The 20,504-nt window shown below is 32.2% G+C and overlaps 1 protein-coding gene across 16 annotated transcripts in view; it reads left to right on the top strand.

The window, feature by feature from the left end:
• Positions 1–20,504, top strand: part of RIMS2 (regulating synaptic membrane exocytosis 2) — a 649,263-nt gene that overhangs the window by 470,036 nt on the left and 158,723 nt on the right. For 4 of the 16 annotated variants that reach the window (XM_029222537.1, XM_029222533.1, XM_029222540.1 and 1 more), the window contains one exon: positions 4,815–4,847. The exons of 10 other annotated variants lie outside the window; for them this stretch is intronic. In XM_029222537.1, the coding sequence (XP_029078370.1) occupies positions 4,815–4,847 (33 nt within the window). Of the gene's footprint in view, positions 1–4,805; positions 4,848–20,504 lie in introns of all 16 variants that reach the window. 2 more of the 16 variants (XM_029222532.1, XM_029222531.1) reach the window with 2 other exon arrangements.

Below are 20,504 nucleotides of genomic sequence, written 5' to 3'. Positions count from 1 at the left end.
TCTTGACTATTTTGGTGTTATGAACTTTTGCTTCCTTTCATTATTGAATAATTCGACATTCTTTTAAAGTAGAAGCAATTTATTTCAGTCTAACTCAATATTCTAATTTAGTCTTCAAATTAGATGCTGGTCTAATTCATCTAATCTAGTAAAAATTATCGAGGCTGTGTTCTTGGTCAATATTAGCAGGTTGGTAATTTCTGATTATTTCTGGATTGTTGTAGAATGAATGTACTTTATTTTTGGCAGAAGAAAGTGACATAAAACAAGCTAAGTAAATATCTTATAGAACACAAATCAACTGACGGAATTTTGGCATTAAGTACTACTAACACCCTCAGATGTAAATACAGCATTGTTTGTTAACAAGGATGTTCTCCTGGAATAAAGTGAGATTTCATGATTTATGAATTTAGTTGCTCATTTAAAGTTAGTTAAGTTTCCTCTAAACATACAGATAAGTTTATAAGGCCAAGCCTGTACTTAAGCGACTTTCTTTTTTATGATATAGCATCCTATAGTTTGAAAATCAATTATTTTAAACACCCTCAATAAATACTCTAAGTATGTCTTTCTTCTGCATTTAAAATTGCATTACATGTCAGACTCTAAGGATAGAATCAAAAAAAAAACTGGCACAGCTAGAACTAGGAAACAAAACATTTAAAAAAGAAACATTTTTGTTAGCTTTAAAAATAGCTTAATATTTTAGAAGGTTGTACTTTGCTCATTTCAGTAGATAGGTAGATGCTTTTGTAAATGTTCAATAATTTTATGGTTGTTGGCAAAATTATGGAAAGTAATAATTAGTTTAGAAAATAAATTCAAATAACTTAGATTGAGGAATTTTTCGACAAGATTTTTGTCACAGTGGAGAAGTTTTAGTTTGAAATCTGTAAACTTTGGTAAATACTTTGTTTTTATGTTCTAGGTCTGTCCTGATCTTTGTATCATTGAGGCGCCTACTAAGTAGATGCTTTTTTAGGCTTTATTTTGAAAGGTATCTTGCCTTCTCTCAAAGGAAACATTCTAAGGCTCCTATGACTTTTAAAAAGCCCTCATAATTATGATTAACTTTTAATTACGTGCAAGTTCTAATATACACTTAAAGTCTTGAGGCTTCTGTTTCTTTGTCTGGAATCTTTCTAAGAGAACACTTCCTTCTATACAATATATATTGATATTTACTCAAGTACAATTAAATCTGATAATAGAACCAATATTATGTCTGCTGTTAGTCAACAGATTTTCAAATAGATATCATATACCCTTGTTAAAAACTGCATTTATATGTAAACAGGCCTCATGTCTATGCCTTTTTAAATTAAGTTGATTACAGATTATTATTTCTGTTTGAACTTGAGATGTGTTCATTTGAAATATAATGGTAGTTAATACACTATATTGGCAAGGAAAATTTTGGTTTGCACAAAATTTTACATAAAAGCTGCTACTATATTCATCCTCATAAACTTACTTTTACACCATATAATTTAATGAAAATGAGTATTTTATTATATATCTGTTTATCTTCAGTAGATTTTTATAACTTTAAGGACCAATACAGACAGGTTTATTGTGTGTGTGTGTGTGTGTGTGTGTGTGTGTGTGTGTGTGTGTGTGTATATATATAAAATTACTACTTTGCTTGATTAAGGACCATTCTTTTTACAGTTTGCACATTGATGGTACTTTAAATTTTAAAATATTTTTCCAAAATAGTTACCATAAATGATATTTATCAGTTATTCATTATATTTTATTAATGTCTTTTAGTATAGTATATGAAAATGTTTTATTTCTCTTTTGTTAGCTCATGTGATGTAATGAACCTCCCCCAAATACTGTACACTCTTATTACAAAGTTTTTATATTTTCTGTATCTGAAACTAAGACCCAGCCATAGTTGTGACAGTAATAGACACCTAAGAGAGGGTATACTTTTACTATCTTTAATCACTCTAACTGGTTATTGGTTAAATGAAGTGTTGGAAAGATTTCTCATTAGAACTGCCATTAACAGCACTGAAAGTAGAATGTTTGACTGTGGCAAAGTAACGATTAAAGGAGAATTAGGGAGATAGGAAGAGTGAAGGGGGTACTCTTACCTCCTTCAAGGTTCACTGAAGCCTGAAATTCATTACAATAATATATATGAAATAAGTTTTTATAGTTTATTGCCATTTAAATAAGACCTAGGTATTTAAAGGATATAGTTTCTCTTTTTAAATGTGGCTGGTTTAATACAAATAGTATATATTAAAAACTGTAACCACGAAGAAGAAAAGAAAGTCAAAAATTTTTTAAATATATTTGGTATAATTGAAAGTTATACATTGAAATTTTATGATTTAAATTAGTATTCTATCTGCTAATTAAAGTTAAGTGATTTTTTTATGTAAGATTAATTATGATCTATTTATTAATGGATCATATTCACATAGTGATGGAAAAATGATTTAATGGGCACTTTCAGTTAATAGTGAGATCCTGGTCAAAATCTTTCATTTTCATCCTTTTCTAAAATATAAATTTTGTATTATTTTCTAAAAACAATTAAATTGTTGGTGCTAAGTTATATATTCCTCACAAGAGTAAAAAGTATTGGTGAATTACTTGCATAGTTGTACCATGTACCTCTTTTCAAAAACGTTCTAATTAATACTATGTAATAAAATGTCCAGTTCAGGTATCAACATAAAAAGATTTTTTTCCCTTACTAGACTTTTTATTTCACATGTTTTTATTGGGTCATATAGCATCTAGTAGAAAGAAATTTGACCTGGTAATCAGGAGACCTCTGTTCTATTTCTGGTTCTGCCATTGAACTTGTTTTATGACCTTGGGTAAGTCACTTGAACTCTATGTGCTTCAGTTATTCTATATAATAAATTAATAAATGGGTTGGAAAGAAATTTGAATGTTTTAAATCCATACAACATGAAAAATATTGCCTCAATACCATTATAAAATAGTCAAGGTACAGGAAAATACTACGTAGTGAAAGGATATTTATTTATGTTGTTTTTATGTTTTCTGCAAAAAAATAAAATGTTTTCTTAGAGGCAGAATATACTTAAGCAGTTATTTCATCCAATTCGTACCAATTTCAATTTAGCATGTGTGGAAACTTCGTTAGTAGTGTGGTAAATGTGTATATAGGGAAATTTTGCCTATAAAACATAATGCAAAATATGATACAATTCAGCATTAACCTATGATGTTAATATAGCTCAGATTTTTCTATTTTATCTTCTTTGAGAAATGGGTGGACTGGGGATGCAAAAGAAAATATGGCATATAACATGTTAATGTAGGAGTACATTTCAGGAGGATAATACTTTTCTAGTGGTCGATCCTATTGGCAAAGTCTAGTTTGTAATATAATCGTGATGAGATTTACTGTCTAATTTTGAACAGGTCAAAGGTGTGCTCACATAATAATCAAAATGACATTGTTAAGTTTCAAAATGGTCATTTTTTTTCAGTTCTCTATAATAGGATTTCTCTTTTCTCTTAGAAAAAAAGTTTTGGATATCTCAGCCCTTCTTTCCTAGTGGAAAATTTTCATTTTCTCACTATTCAGAGAAAGAGATAAATTTGTTATTGGAAAGATTTCTCTCAAGAGTTATCATTTCAATATATCAATATTCCAAATATATTTTGGTATAACATGTTTTTCTATAAATCGCTCAGAAACTATGATACAAGTATTGCAGAAATGAATGTGGTGTTTTGAATTACGAACTTTGTAGTACCTAATTTGAAGCTAAGAAGGTAATTAAAATAGGACATTTTGGTTTTGTGTTATATTGTTTATCTGTATCAGTCATACTAATACTAACTCATTAATATCTTTTGGAAAAAAGTTTTCTTAGAATGCTCAGTTTAGCAGACATTTCCTGCTCAATCACTATATAAAATGTCTTCTGAACTTCTCCACTACCAATGGGTAAAGAGGTGTTTCCAAAATATGTGCTGTATCTGTTATAGTAGATGTTGGACTTGGATGGGCAAATTTAAATGGAAACATCAATGATCTGTTATGTGGTGTCTGTAAGAATTTTCTGAATAAGTAAGCCTCATAAGGGAATATGATCAAAGAAAATTTGTCTAAACTGAAGGTTAACTTGAATCTTTAATATTTAACTGAAGCCATATATTTCAGCTACTCTTTTTTATAATGAGTTTTATTATATTTGTTACTCTCTAGAATATTTTTATAATAATATTTTGCTGTACTGAAGTAACTCAATGAATTATTGGCCTAATGGTCATACTTATTTTCATGTATGTACTCATCAATTTAGGAAACTTAAAAGGCACAGAAGTCTGATCAAGCTATTTTTATTGCTCTTTTTTAGATGATTCAATTAACTTCTTTCCTTTCAATGATAAGTAAAAGTTCTAAAAGCATTTTCACAGATCTTAAATGGACTCAGTAATGTCTTAAACAATATGGTCATACAAGTAATGTTGTTTTTACTAATGGTATCTTTCTTCAGCATCACTGTTCAAGATTGGCTGTCCATAAATAATTGTAAACTTTTGAATCCTCTTTATTTCTACACTAACTTTATTTTTCTGATCCTGCTAACCCATAGTGGCTTAACTAGTTCACCATCAGTTCTTTCATATTTTTCTTCTTTTAATATGGTATGTATATGATTATATCTTCCCTACAATTGTGCACAGGATCTTTTCTCAAAATGATTTGAGGCCCTTTCCTTCAGTGTCACTTTTTACCTTTTGAGTACATCCACTCACATCCATCTCCTTTGTCTATGTCTGTCCATTACACGATGTGATCACAGAAGAAGTGGACTCCACAAGGAGAAGACATGCAGGTCTGTCTCTTCTACTGCTTTTCTTTGTTATTTTTCATTTATCTAACTCGCCTTAGAAATCTTTTACTGTTTTTTACTTATTTTATAATTTTTCATTCTCTTCCTATATTAACAAAATGTTAAATCTGCAGGCATTTTTATTTTAGATAGTTGTATATTCAACTTTTAACAGCAACTGCTCCAATTAGATAGATGGATAAAAATAAAATGATTAATTTTATGTCATAGGTGTATATGCATTTTTTCCATAACTGGGTAACTAACTCCAGATTCACATATATGTATATTTATATTTAGTCAGGTAGGTTAAATTAACAAATTAATCATAACTTGTACTTCAGTTTATTTGAGGCTTAAAACTTGTTTTCAGCTTTTTAGTACATAATTCTAAAAGTATTTTATTTTTATCTTGAGTTCAGCAATGTGCTAGATTATGGAAAATACTAAAGACCTAATACATGCCCTAAACAAGCTATCGGCATCACAGAGGAGTTAAAGTATGTGGGTAACATGCTGTGTTTATGTGCTAATGTGGATGACTCTAACAATATATTCTACAAAGGTATAAAGTCAAATAAAATTTGCTTCAAATAGATGGCCAGACAAAGCTTCATGAAAGAAGTAACACTTGGACTAAAACTTGAACATTCATTCAACACATTTATTAAGCACATGCTGTGTGGTACTGTTCTAGGTGCTGGAAATAACAGGACACACAAAATGGCCCCCATCCTCATGGACTTTTTCTAGTGTGAGTTTAACAAGTAAACTCAATAATATTATAGGTGCTATGAGAAATCTATATATACATGATTTATGTATATATAGACTACAATGGAATCACAAAGGATGGTGTTATTATTTCCACCTGAGCACTATGGATATTAGTTCAAGAAAGACTTCACAGAAGCAGTAATCCTTGAGTTGAACATTAAAAACCAGAAATATGTTGGCCTTGTGTGTAGAGAATATGACGGGCAGAGGAAACAATGTGGTAAAATGGCTTCAAACAAGTTTAGACAAAAGAAGGCAGGGAATCTTTGCTATTGTTTCCTCCATTTCTTTTTCATTTATTTCTGATCTGATTTTTATGATTTCTTTCCTTCTGCTAACTCTGGCACATATATACAATGGAATATTACTCAGCCATAAAAAGAAACAAAATTGAGCTATTTGTAATGAGGTGGATAGACCTAGAGTCTGTCATACAGAGTGAAGTAAGTCAGAAAGAGAAAGACAAATACCGTATGCTAACACATATATATGGAATTTAAGAAAAAAAATGTCATGAAGAACCTAGGGGTAAGACAGGAATAAAGACACAGAGAATGGACTTGAGGATATGGGGAGCGGGAAGGGTAAGCTGTGACAAAGCAAGAGAGAGGCATGAACATATATACACATAGCACAGGGAGATCAGCTCGGTTCTTTGTGACGGCCTGGAGGGGTGGGATAGGGAGGGTGGGAGGGAGGGAGATGCAAGAGGGAAGAGATATGGGAACATATGTATGTTTCTGTATGAAGCAGAAGCTAACACACCATTGTAAAGCAATTATACTCCAATAAAGATGTAAAAAAAAAAAAGAATTTAAAAAATTAAAGCCTAGTTGTTTCTTTTCAAAAAAAAAAAAAAGAAGGCAAGGGAGGGTTTCTGAAGATTGTGTAAGTTATTGAGGTGTGTAAAGCAAGAGAGAGACATGATCAGATATTTGTTTCTAGAAAGACTACTTTGGAAACTAGGTAAAAAATGGAGCGGAGCTATATAAGCAGAAAGATCATTTATAAGGATATTGCATAAATCAGTTAAGAGATCATAATGGGCTGAATCAATAGAGGCAGTAGATACATGAGAAGTTATTTAAAGATGTAGAATCTATAAGACAGTTGTCGATTGGATATTACTGATGCAAGGAAAAGGAAGAATAAGATAATCTTGTGTGACTGAAATGTTTGGATATATGGTGGTATATTTTATCTTACAGGGAATATGGGTTGAACAAATATTTAAGTGCAAAATAAAGACTTCAGTTTGGGGATGGGTTAGTTTGAGTTTCCTTTGGAACATTTAAGTGTAAATATCTAATAGCATTCATTGGATGTATGGGTCTGGAACTCTGGAGAGAAGTCTGGGCTAAATTATTGCAATCACAGTATTCTTTTTAGCATGAAAATGATTCCCTTTTTTGTTTTGTTTCTTTGATTGTTCTGAATATTGTCCATTGGTATGTATTTCAAATTTTCACTTCAATTCTTATTATATTTGCTTGGCATCTATACCATATTTTGAGTGCTGTCAGCTTTCATTTGCCATTTTGTTCTACTTGCATTATGTTCTAAAAGGTAAAGAGAAGTAGCATTCGTTGTAGGGGAAGTTTAACATAAGTGTATATTTGTATACATATAAATGCACATATAAACTGTTATGGAAATTTCTCCAAATTTTCAATTATTGATTTACTACCAAACTTCTCATTACATATTCTATTTATTTTATAGATATTCTCTGTTCTTCATTACATCCTATATTTAATGGACTTAATATTATTAACAAAAGTCTGAGACACAGGTACTCAAGATTGCTCAGTCATGGGGAGTTCCCTGGCGGTCCAGTGGTTAGGACTTCGCTCTTTCACTGCCGAGGATGAGGGTTCCATCCCTGGTCAGAGATCTAAGATCCTGCAAGACACACAGCATGGCCAAAAAAAAAAAGAAAAAAAAAGTACAAGATTGCTCAGTCATGAAAACAATAACCCTAGTACACTGAAATCTTATCAGAAAATGAAAATCACTCAGTTTATAAGGAGGCACATAATGTCAACTCTATGTTCAATTCTGTGTTAGATAGCTTAGATGTTATGAGAGACACAGTAAATTCGAGAAATTTTTTATATAAGTTTAAGCTTAACATTTTATTAAGTAATATTGTGATCTTTTAACCAAAAAGTCTCAAATGAAATATGTATATGTACATATATATAAAAACATCACATCATATATGAAAGCTAGTATTGATAAAGTGTAATACTTAATTCTTTAAAGCCTATAAATACTCAAATATAAGAGAAGAGAGTTAAGAAAGTTCATGGACCTTGAAATAATAGGAATACCCAAACATGGAATAAACATGGTTTTGAGCATTTCTTCCTTGTGTGGGGTGGTGTGGAGGAAATTGGAAAGATTATTAGAAGTCAGGAGATCTAGTTTTAGCCCTAATCTTGCTAGTGAACTGTGCATTAAGAACTTAATCCTGATTGTAAAATGTTACTGCTAAATTCTCAAAATATTATTCATGCCCTGTTAATACTATGACATTCAATTTTACCTAGGCCAATTGTCCGGTCTAACTCTCTTTCATAAGAATATCTGTGTTGGAGGAAGTATTGTTCTGGTAAGAAACAGTCTGAGAAGCAGTATTAGAGCACAGACTATACAGCTAGACTGCCTGGTCAATCTCACCACTTACTTGCTGTGTGATTCTGAGAAAGTTGCTCTCTCTGCCTCAGATTCCTCACCTGTAAAATGGAGATAATAATATTGGGTTGGCCAAACAGTTCCTTCGGTTTTTAAGTAAAAATAAAAGACACATTTTTCATTTTCACCAAGAACTTTATTGAACAACGTATTCACTGTTTTGTTCCACTGCCTTCTGCCATTTTTCAGGCAACTTCATAATTCCACCTTCCCAAAACTTTTTATCTTTTTGAGCAAAGAACTGCTACAGGTGCCTTTTATAGTCTTCCAGGGAATTGACATTTTTTCCATTAAGAGAATTTTGTAAAGACCTAAATAAATGGAAATCTGAAGATGCAATGTCTGGTGAATACAGTGGATGAATCAGAACTTCCCAGCCAAGCTGTAACAGTTATTGCCTGGTCGTCAAAGAAACATGCGGTCTTGCATTATACTGATGGAAGATTATGCATTTTCTGTTGACTAATTCTGGACAGTGCACAAATCGTTTTTGTGTTTCTGTTGTGTTTTTACCTTTCTTGAAATCATAAAGCATAATATGTGGAAAATGTTGCTCTTTTTCTTCCATCTTCAATATTAAAATGGCTACACAAAAATTCACCAATTTTGGTAAGTTTTTAAAAAATGCATGCTGATATGACAACTGTCACAATAAAATCTAACAAAATTGTTTCGAATGAAGTTAAAGACAACTAAGTGCTACTAGAGCCATCTTATGGAAATAACCAAACGAACTTTTTGGCCAACTGAATACTGCTACGTCAAACTGCTTTTGTAAGGATGAAATCAGTTAATATTTAATATGTAAAGCACCTAAAAACAGTGTCTGGCACATAGTAAGCACTATACAAGTGAAGCTATTATTTTACTATTGTATAAAACATATTAAAAAACAGTTTTTATTTTGAATCCGCTGTATTGAAGCCAATGCATTTTGATGTGTAAGCATTCTTTCAATGATATGATAGAAAGATAAAATTAATTTATTTTGTTTTATGCATTACACATATCTTATACTAGTTTGTGGCTACCAGTTTAGGAGCTAGTCGTCGTACAAAGTTGTGCATCAGGACTGCTACACCAGAAATGAACGTTATCATTTCTGAGACGAGAGTTGGATAGAAACAGCAAGAACATTGAACCCATTTAGGTCTGAATTCTAAACCAAGTTTTGTCACCCGCTAGGGACGAGACTTTGGGCAGCTTCCTATTAAACAGAATGAACTGTGGTGAGATTGAGTTAATTATGTTTAATGAAAGCATAAAAGAGCTTTTCTCTGGAGGGAGAAAGCCTTTCTAAGAATAAAAGCAGTGAAGTAAATTTAAAAAGAGAGATCTGACTACAGTGTCTCAGGTATAAACTTCAAAATATCAAAATCAGCATAAACAAGTTAAAAGGCAAACAACACATTGTGAAACATTATTTGCAGCAACTCAGAGTATTAAAAGCCTTAACACCTGAATCACTTTGTTGAACAAATTATATATTCTATAAAACTCTAATAGAAAAATGGGCAAAAGACATATACAGACATTTCACTAAACAAGAAATTCAGTGGTCAGTAAATATATAAAAAATATTTTTTTCATAACCATATAGGTGACTTTTTTTTTTAAAAGATACTATGTTTTACCTACTTAAAAAACAGCATTTTAATGCTGGGGAGAGTATGGTAAAATAGTGGCAGCATAATTTAATATTTCTAAAAAGCAATTTTTTTAATACACACCAAGGGCCTTAAAAATATTTGCAGATTCTGATATGGTGCAAATAGAGATTCAGATAAAAATGTATGTACAAGTTTCACTAAAGCATTATTTGTAGCAACAAAAAGGATGCTACCGTGAATGTTAAGTAATGGAGGAATGGGTAAATAAATTATGATATATATCCAACCATCTAACTGAATAATTTTATTGACATAGAAATGAGAAACAATTATTTCTATATTTTTTGTAATTTGAAAAAAATTGAAAGTAGTAATACTTGTAAAGAACTTGACATGGAGTTCTGTCCATACTAGATAATCAGAAAATGGTAGTTCTTTTAAATTATTACTACTAAAATTATACCAAAGGTTATTTTTTCAGAAAGATATACTTATTTAGCTCTTCACTTATGATTTATGTTTGTTATTAGCAAGATCATGGGTTTTGCAATAGCGTTTTGAATCTAAATTTAATGTATCAATAATCCACGTAAACAGTGAATGAGTAAGGAGTTCAGATAATATACCCACTTCTAGGATTGTTTAAAAATGGAGAGAAAAATATTTTAGTAGTAGAGCTGGGCATTGGACTGTGCTTATTGACCAGTTTGGTTGTCCATCTGTAGCACGAGAAACAAGACAGACTACTTAATTCTAGATATTTTTAAAAAACAAATATGCTTTACTTAAAGGACAGTCAAACAAGTAATGTTTTATCCTCTATTGTCCTATTAAGGAAGCATGAATGTTGATGTAGCAGTAAAGTGTGAGATTTGAAGGCCTCTGTGATCTTAGGCATCATAATCTCTCCAAGTTCCAGCTTCGTCTTTAGTAAAAGAGAGTTGATAATTTGTGTGTGTGTGTGTGTGTGTGTGTGTGTGCCTATGCATATACTTTCAGTCCTCAGAAGAATAAAAACAAATGACAAGCCAAAATGAAAAAATTTCTATTTCAACAGTAAGCAAACGAATGCCAAAAAAGGAAAAATAAACAAAAAAACTGTGAGCTACCACTTTTCTCATATAGGATTGAAAGATTGTTTTAAAGATTAGATAAATTTTTCATAAAGTGTCTGGCAGGTAGCTAAAAAGTTACTTTTAATACATATGTCATGAATTGTTCAAACTATTCAAATTCCTTCTCAATGTTTTTTGAACACCAATGTATATATTTTCTACTCAGAATTATAGTTAATTCTAGGTTTGCTGTGTAAATAATGATAGTCTTTATTAAGAGAGGAAGAAAAATCCAAAGCAGAGGTTATTAAGATACCTTTATAAAATCCACAATCTGCAAGTTTGACTATGCCAGACGCATAATTCTATAGGTATCATAATGGCATGTTAAACTATCATATATCACAATTGGCTGAATTAAAAGAGAGGTATTTCTGAAATTCTTATTCCAGTGATACAAAGGTATTTCACAGCCTGAAGATTCATTGTTCAACAAATATCTACTGAATATTTATTATATGTCAGGTGTTATTCTAGGTGCTGGGGATATAACGACAACAGCAGACAAGGTCTCTCCCGTTGTGAAAATTATATTTTTGGGAGGGTTAATGGCCACTAAATTCGGTAAGTTTAGATAGTTATAAGTGCTATTAAAAACACTTATGTAACCTACTGCAACTGGAATGAGGAAGAAGTTATTTTAAATGGAGTGATCCAGGAAGTCTTGTCTGAAGAAGTAATATCTGAACTAAACCAGGAGAATAAGAAGAACCCAACTATGTAAAGGAGCCAGGAGATACATATGTAATTAAGATCAATAAACAAAAGGTAAAATAAGGGCATTTAAATTTCAGGAGAAGAATTATTTTTGCTGTAAAATTTTTTTTTTTTTTTTGCGGTACGCGGGCCTCTCAGTGTTGTGGCCTCTCCCGTTGCGGAGCACAGGCTCCGGACGCGCAGGCTCAGCGGCCATGGCTCATGGGCCCAGCCGCTCCGCAGCATGTGGGATCTTCCCGGACCGGGGCACGAACCCGTGTCCCCTGCATCGGCAGGCGTACTCTCAACCACTGCTCCACCTGGGAAGCCCCAGAGCTATACTTTCTTCATTCATCTGTCTGGAAATCTGAAATATTTAAAACTCATCTGCCACTGACACTTAAATGCCTTTTCAGAAAAATGTTTTACAGTGGGGTTTCCCTGGTGGCGCAGTGGTTGAGAGTCCGCCTGCCGATGCAGGGGACACGGGTTCGTGCCCCGGTCCGGGAAGATCCCACATGCTGCGGAGCGGCTGGGCCCATGAGCCATGGCCGCTGAGCCTGCGCGTCCGGAGCCTGTGCTCCGCAACGGGAGAGGCCACAACAGTGAGAGGCCTGCGTACCGCAAAAAAAAGTATAGCTCTGGATGGTAGTTATGGTTAAAATATATTTTTAAAATTATTTCAGTTGAAAGGAAAGTGTACATATTGTTAAGCCAAGTTAGTAAGCAAGTTATTTAATAAGTATTAACATATACATAATACTTGCTGAATATTCATAAATCATGGTAAAAGCACATCATGATTGTTTTTAGATCACTTTCTTCCTCTTTGCTTGTTTAAAGGTCTATATTTTAATATCTATAAAAATATTGTAATACAAATGGGTTGGCATGAGCAACAAATAGGTTTAATATAAAAAAGGGTAAGTTGGCATGAATGTATTGGAGATAATTGCCAAGGGAATGTAAATTAGGTTATAATTTAGCTGAAGAGAAAGATGTGACTTGACAGATGGTGGTTTCTTTTATCAGCCTGCTTGAAGGCTTGAGGCGATGGGGTGTGGGATGTGAGGGTAGGGATGAGGAAGGGAACTAATAATGGGAAAGGCAAAGTTTAACGGAAAATGAAAGACAATAAATAGAAGTATTGCATTAATTAATTACATGATGCAACTGATGGGAAGAACCTAGTCATAGATTATAAGGTCATGCAGAGTGTGAAGGAAGTTGGTTGCCCAATTCAAAGTAAGGGATGAGAATCAGAAGGAATCTCTAAAAGGAAGATTACAGATTAAAAATGACTATATCACAGGTTAAGATTGGGCTCATAGGGAAATAAGTTGAAGAAACATTACCAAAAAAGAAAATTAGCCAAAGAGGAGATTCAGCTAGAAACGAAAAAGGGAAGTTTTAAAAGGGAGAACATTGGGAAGAAAAAAGAATTAAACAAGAGTTGAGAGTGGTGTGTTGAGAGAGAGTCATTTCATGACTAAATATTTCAGATTATAAGTTTTGGAGAACAGACCAATGTCAGCCACCTTACAAATTTTCTAATGAGTAAAATTGAAAAAATAATAAGTCCTACCACAAACAGCTGTGCTGATTGAGTAACATAATTATAACACATGCAAAGCACTTAGCACAATTCCTGGCATGTACAGAGTATTACTATCATTGTTAAGAACTTAATTGTGCCAGAACATTAGTATCAAGTTCTAGAATGCAAGATTTTAACTGTGTATTTTTAAAAGCGTTGTTACATTTCATTTGCTATACCTTGTTCAAATAAAATTTTAGTGTAAAAACATTATTGAAGAAAAATTAAAAGCTAGATCAAAATCTGATCAGTGGTTATCTGAGCTGGCAGAGAGAGGACTGACAGCAAAGCTACACCAGGGAACACTTTAGGGTGACAGAAATACTCTGTAGCTTGCAGCGAGGCTGCATGACTATATATATTTATCAAATGTCATAGACCTTTGTACCTAAGTAGTGTGAATATTAATTTTTGTAAATTATGCCGTAATAAATCTGACTTTAAAAATTATTGAAAATATACAAAGTTAAAATGAATTTTAATATATTACTCAAACAGTACTAAATATATGCTAATAGAAAAACTTACTTAATCTATCACAACTCAAGCAATTAAGAGCCAAGTCCCACCCCAACACAGAGCATGGTAATGGATAGGGTTGACCTACAGCTTCAGAGAGAAAAGATGACTACAGCGGATGAGCTGGGAAACCAAGAAAGGACTAAAGCTTTGAGTCTAAAGCAGTGGTCAGTTAACCAAGAAAGATCAAGAACAAGCAAGGCAATTACCAAAGAAATAGATTCTGGATATTTTAGACATTTACTGATAACTAAAGGAAGAGCAGACATGAGAAGTAACTTTAACTTGTTTGGGACAAGCTGAGTTTTAGGTGCTGATGGGGATTTTAGGTGCATTTAGGAGATAACCAGAAATGTGAATCTTAGGGTTACAGGAAAGGTGAAGGTAGGAACCCTCATCATGGAAGTGACAGTTGAAGCTGTAGATTTAGACAGAATCACTCAGTGATAGAATAAAACTTTAGGAAATGTATGTATTTGAAAGATGGACTGAGAAAGATGAGCCAACACAATGTCTGGTAAAGAGTGAACTAAAGGAGTGGCATTAAAGTGCACGGCGAAACAGTTGAAGGAGAGAATGTCAAGGATAGTGTAGTAATTATATCCAATGCTGCAGTGAGGGCCAGTAGAATGGTTCTGAGGAATGATCACTGGGTTTGGCAAATATGACATTTGGGGGAACCTTTGAGACATAAGTTTCATAATATCAGACTTAACTACAGTACTCAGTGATAAAGTTTTTCTTTGAGTAAAGTCACCGTGAAATAAGAGGGAACCAGCAGTAACCAGATAACATACTGCACTTGACTCAGTATTGGAGATACAGTAAGAGGCTCTCTACATTTGGGTATTCTAACTTTATAGCGCAAATATATAAGGCTCACTTATACAGGCACAAATGCTCACATCATGTAAAAATCCATTGTTTTTATACTAGATACGGTGGGCCCCACTTACCAAACTTGGAATGGTGATGAATAATTGATGACTTGGAAGTTAATTCCACATACTATAGATTTTACTCTTGGGAGACCCAGTGTAAGAACTAGCTCAAGCAAGGGGATTGGGAGGGTTTGGGCTTGGAGTAGTTGCAAAACTAGGACTCAGTGATCAAAACCAACTTGAACTTTGCATTTCCTCAATCACAGATTTCAGAAATGCTGTCAACATTTTGGATAATTTTAAGTCACTGTAGTATAAATTATTTTAATCCATAACTGAGTTTCCCACCCTTTGTAAATACTATTTTTAATTCTAGTTTATAAATTGAAAAATTCAGATACGGATCAGTTAAATAACTTACTCCAGTCATTTAAAGCTGCAATTTAAACCGAAGGCATCAGATTTGGTGCCAGAATCCATGCCCTTAACCTCAGGAAATGGGCACTTTATCTGTGACAAGGTGGAGAATGCAAGAGGGGACATTTTACTGCGAACAACATGAAAGAACAATACTAGAGGTCTAGGAAGAGGAGAGCAGGAAGAGAGGAATTCAGGAAGGGAACACTAATGTCAGTGGAGACCACTCAATCCAATTTGCAGTTTTATTTAAGGATCCTTAGTGCAGCTGATATTACCATGTGGGTATTTGGAAAGTTGAATGAAATTCATTTCAGTCTCTAACTTAGGTTAGTCTCTCCTGATGCCTCTTCATCTGATCCTCATCCTTCTTTCTCTGAGTGATCTCATCTAAATTTTATTCCTCTTTCTTCTCAGTATTGAACAGGAATGTTTTGTAACATGTCCCTATTCGTGAAATATTTAGGATGCATTTCTTTGAATTCTGAGAGAGTTGTATACTGTGTGACATTAGTTGCTCCATATACTGATTCTTGTACTATTGACCAATAGCAATCAATATTAGCATCCTTGGAGAAAGAAATACAGCTTGATGTCCAAGCACAAGTACTACTTGAAAGCCATATATCTAAATCCTTCATTCAAGGGTATATATAGATTTATTGTTAATTACCAATTTACAATTTAAATTAACTGTCAATATTTCTAAGTATATTTAAATTTCTATTTTTTTCTAAACAAACAAATGTAAAGATGCATTTAACTTTCTTTATTATGCTCCTTTCATATCTTCTGTGCAATCTTTTGATGTGTGTAAAGAGTGGATGTAGTTGAAATATATCTTAAGGATATATTAATTAGGCCCCAGATGTGGGACACAGTGGTCTGTGATAATTCTGTCATACCAAAACACAATAGGAGACAAGTCATACTCATGGTAATAATACGTGCTACTCTGTGGATGATCTCTTCCTTAATGTAGATTTTAGCTATCAGGGAAAAGTCAGAACATTCCAAAGTGCTGAACACATATGAGAAATAGTTTATTAACCTGATGAATCTGACTCATGTTTTATCTTTTATCAATGGTTATTGCATTTTTTCTTAGAAGCAATTTTAATGATAATCATTGCATTCCTTATTTAAGGCCTTTCATTTTAGGATTTAGTTTATCCTCTGAACTAAAGATTATTTTAAAGATATAGGAATTGTGACTAACAAGTTTAAAATAATTAAGTTATTAGAAGGTTGCTAAACATTTTCTCCTAAAGATGTCACTGTACACCCTGCAACAAATGTATCAATATGTAGGTGAAACAGTTACACTTTAGCTAGTCTAAAAGATGCTTCTAGATTAGATCACCTTTATGATTTTTTTCCTGGGCAAAGTTCCTGGTTTAATGAGCTTTTCAATTTTCTTTTTCCCTCCCTTCCCCTTTGTTTGCCTTTCTCCTTCCCTCCCTTCTTTCATCCCATTCCTCTCCCTGCCTCTGTACACACACATACACACACACACACACACACACACGCACACACACATTCTATAAAGGAAATTTTAATGAATGCAATACCAGGGCAAATAGAGCAAGAATTTCTAGTACACTTTACATTATCTATATTGATGAAGTAGGTATTACAGTATAAAAGAACAAACAAACATCATTTGCCTTCAGAATTAACTAACCAGAGAGTTGTAGAGCAGAAGGAATCATAATGAGTATCTGGTCCAAAATTATTCATTTTACAGATGATGGACTTTATGCTCAGAAGGGTGAAATGAAGTGCTTGCAGTTATAGGGCTCATGAAATTAAGACTCGAGCCCAAGTCCTGACTCTCACCTTCTAAACCAGTGCTGTTTTTAAGATTTTCTTCAATCCTATGTATCATAAATATACTCATTACCCTAAATCTGGGCAATTCCAAAGCCCTATCAACTCTGTGATGATTACCTCCTCTGCACTCTCCATGGACAAAACCCTGATCTTCCACCGTGATCCCAAGTACATCCTGATTTTACATGTTGAAACCTAAAATGGTGCTAAAATCCAAGCCCTCTGAATAATAAAATCTCAGTAAGTCTGTTCACTGAATGTAGATGTCAAAAGTAGACATACTCCATTTCCTGAGATCAGTAGATCACTCCTTATAACTTACGTCCTAAAGTAGTTTGCATATTAGTTTCTTTTGACTATAGTGAAAGGAGTCTGAAATTTATCTATAACATCTCCTTTGAAGTATTATTTAATGAATATGGCAGAGAGTTAATAGAGAAACAGATACACAGGTAACCTCAGTATCTAAAACAGATCATAAAGGTTTAGAACATAATTCAAAAGACTATAGCCCATAACTATGAACCTCACAGTGGGACACAGTTTATAAGTTTCTAGAACTCTTATGTTTCATTTAATTCCACATTTTACTTAGGCAACTATGAAGTTCAGTTTTCCTGCATTCTTAGGAGCAAATAAGTAAACACATTATAAGAAAAATAAATTATATTTTCTTTCATTTCAAATGTGTTATTTCCTAGTGACAGCAGTAGATGAATCCTCAAAATTGATTGATTTTGAAATAATTATTCCTCAAAATTCGTGTATCTTAGTTGCACAGTTAAGACTAAGTTTATTTACACTTTAAAAGAAAATGCTTCTATTTGCCCTAGTAGTAATACAAAATAATCTGGTGCATAATTTTTAATTTTTTCACAATATTTATTTCCATATTTTTTCTCAATTTAATGTGTTCCAATATTCGTTATTCCCTGCAATACATCTCTTTTAACAAATAATTTAGCTAACAAAAGTGTACTTTTTATGTGGTTCTAGTATATGATAAAGTTTTTGTCTAAAAATATGAGAAAATTCATTACAGGCAAGTGATTGTGAAGAAATCATTTTAAAGTAACTTCTTTAACTTTTGTTGCATAGTTTCTTAAGTCCTACACTTGAAAAAACTAATATGGAAAATTTAAAAACATGTCAGATCATTTTTTATATTAACATTCATAAAAATTGGAAAGATCTGCACTTTATTGCATTTGGCAGTATTTCTTATTTTGTACCACTTTTAATCAATATACCCACAGCTTTTATTTAACAAATATTTGTCCCTAAGATAAATTAAATAATGAATGATTGCATATTTGCATCTTAAAAATTATTTAACATTTATTTCCAAAGCATTCTATCAAATCATGACAAAAATACAAGGTTTTCAAACTGGATAATTTGTCCTTGTTCATATAAACATTATATTTTGTGTGTTTTTAAAATGTTTTTTCTGTATAATGTATAATCATTGTGGATACTTTATAAACTATATATTAACCCAAATAAAAAACCAAAAGCACTTATACTAACTTCTGATAACCAGTGATAACTGATAAGTACTCTGGTGTGTAAATCTTAAATGTTTTTCACTCCATGTCTTTGTCTTTTTTGTCAATTTTGTGCATATATGTTTTTATGAATATATATGGTTCTTTAAACTACAAACTATAGTACCATATCCACCATTTAGTGTTTTATAATTACTAATTGCAGTGTCTTTATTTTATATAGTTTATATATGTGAATGCACATGCACACTGTTCTCATCATTTTTTGTGAGTGTATAATATTCTGTAGATACACCATAAATGCCGTTAACTAATCCCCTAATTTGGACATTTGGAGTTTCTTTTCCCTGGCCTTTGCAATTATCAAACAATGGTGTAATGAATATGTATGTACATCTTTGCACATTGATTTATTTCTTTAGGAAAGATCCTGGGAAGTGAAATTTCAGGGTCAAAAATATGACCACTGTAAAGTCTTTTAATACACAGTACCAAATATGTTTTATTTTTAAATAATTTTCTTTTAATATTTGTACACCAGTTACTTGGAAAACTTTCATATAAATGACCATTAATTTTTTTGTCAACAGCTAGTTTATTACTGTCACTCTGAAAAGTGTTTTTGCAGTTATTAGACTCTTGAAAGAGCAGGTAAAATAAAACCAAAGACAGTATCTTCTTTTTGAATTGTACTGCCTTTGAAAATAATATTAGAACAAAGTATTACATATTCTTATCTCGATGCATTTTAACAATTTCTATTCCTATTCCTTTGACTTTTGAAAGACATCAGTAAACTGTTTTATACTCTATCCTACTGAATCTAGAAAATAAACACACAAATAGGTATGCTTTTTCTTGTGTAATTGTTACTTCAAAGTGAGAAAACAGCTGCATACACTGATTATACCTTTTTTTATTATACTTAATTTGGTACATGCCTAACTGGTGACTGTAGCATTTAAAGAGTACATAAATTTGCCCTTTTAAACTTTGTCCATTTGGAATATGTTATTTCTGTCACTGTCATCATTATTGTCCATAATCATCTTTTGTTTTGTTGTGCCTCTTCCACAGTGTTTGTATTTTTTTAGAAGAAAAGTTTGTAAACTAGGATTCAATAGGATAGTTATCAAAAATATTTTTTTCCTTTCTTTGATGATTTGGCAAAATATAGTTAATTTTATAAATAGATTTCTAATAGGTAAGTAATATACTTCTTTAGCTTCAATCAGAAAAAGGCCTCAGATAATATTTTGATTTATATTCAGACTACATTTATGATACCTCTGTATGTATTTTGTGCAAATACATTTTATTTACATTGTCATCAATTATTTAGATAGTTTCAACAAGGAATAGTTTTTGTTGGAAATCTCTCACTATTAATAAAAATTTGATTAAGACATTGCACAAATGTCTTTAATTCTTAAATTTAACTGGAAAGCAAATTTAACATGTACCTTTACAAGGATAAAATTTAGAAGAAATCCAATTATAAAATGTAAACTTTTAATGATCACTCCACAAATTCTTGATGTGTTATTTTGTAAAATTTTTAACAATGTAATTTGTTTTCTAATCTCAGATTATTTAAAGGCACATCTTAAGTTTTTTGAAGACATATAATAATCACAGAAAAAAGGAATTACAGATGTGATTATTTTCATCAGAAACCCTCATGAAACAGATAGCCACTTAGTGAAATGAAACTTTTTAATCTCAATTAAAGGAAGACTTTTTTAAACCTGAAGCCAAATATTTATATATCGATAGAAGAAAAGGATAGGGTGGAGAAAAGAGAAAAATCATTAAATTAGCCACAAAAATTTGGGATACTAACCAATGCAGTTTCTGGATTTAGATAAGGTTAATAGTCTTAAACTTCCCTGATGTTGTAATCATAGATTCTCTAATTTGTTTTCTGAATTTTGGTGTTCTTTCTTTGAGCTTTGCCGTTGGACTTGAGATTTTTCCCTCTTAAGATCCCCAGATTTGAGCATTTTGCTT

The sequence above is a fragment of the Monodon monoceros genome, unplaced genomic scaffold (assembly GCF_005190385.1).
Source record: "Monodon monoceros isolate NGI ecotype Baffin Bay Population unplaced genomic scaffold, NGI_Narwhal_1 Super_Scaffold_14, whole genome shotgun sequence".
NCBI classification, from domain to species: domain Eukaryota; kingdom Metazoa; phylum Chordata; class Mammalia; order Artiodactyla; family Monodontidae; genus Monodon; species Monodon monoceros.
The sequence above is the reverse complement of the archived record's forward strand: the minus strand, read 5'-3'. Positions and strand labels throughout refer to the sequence as shown.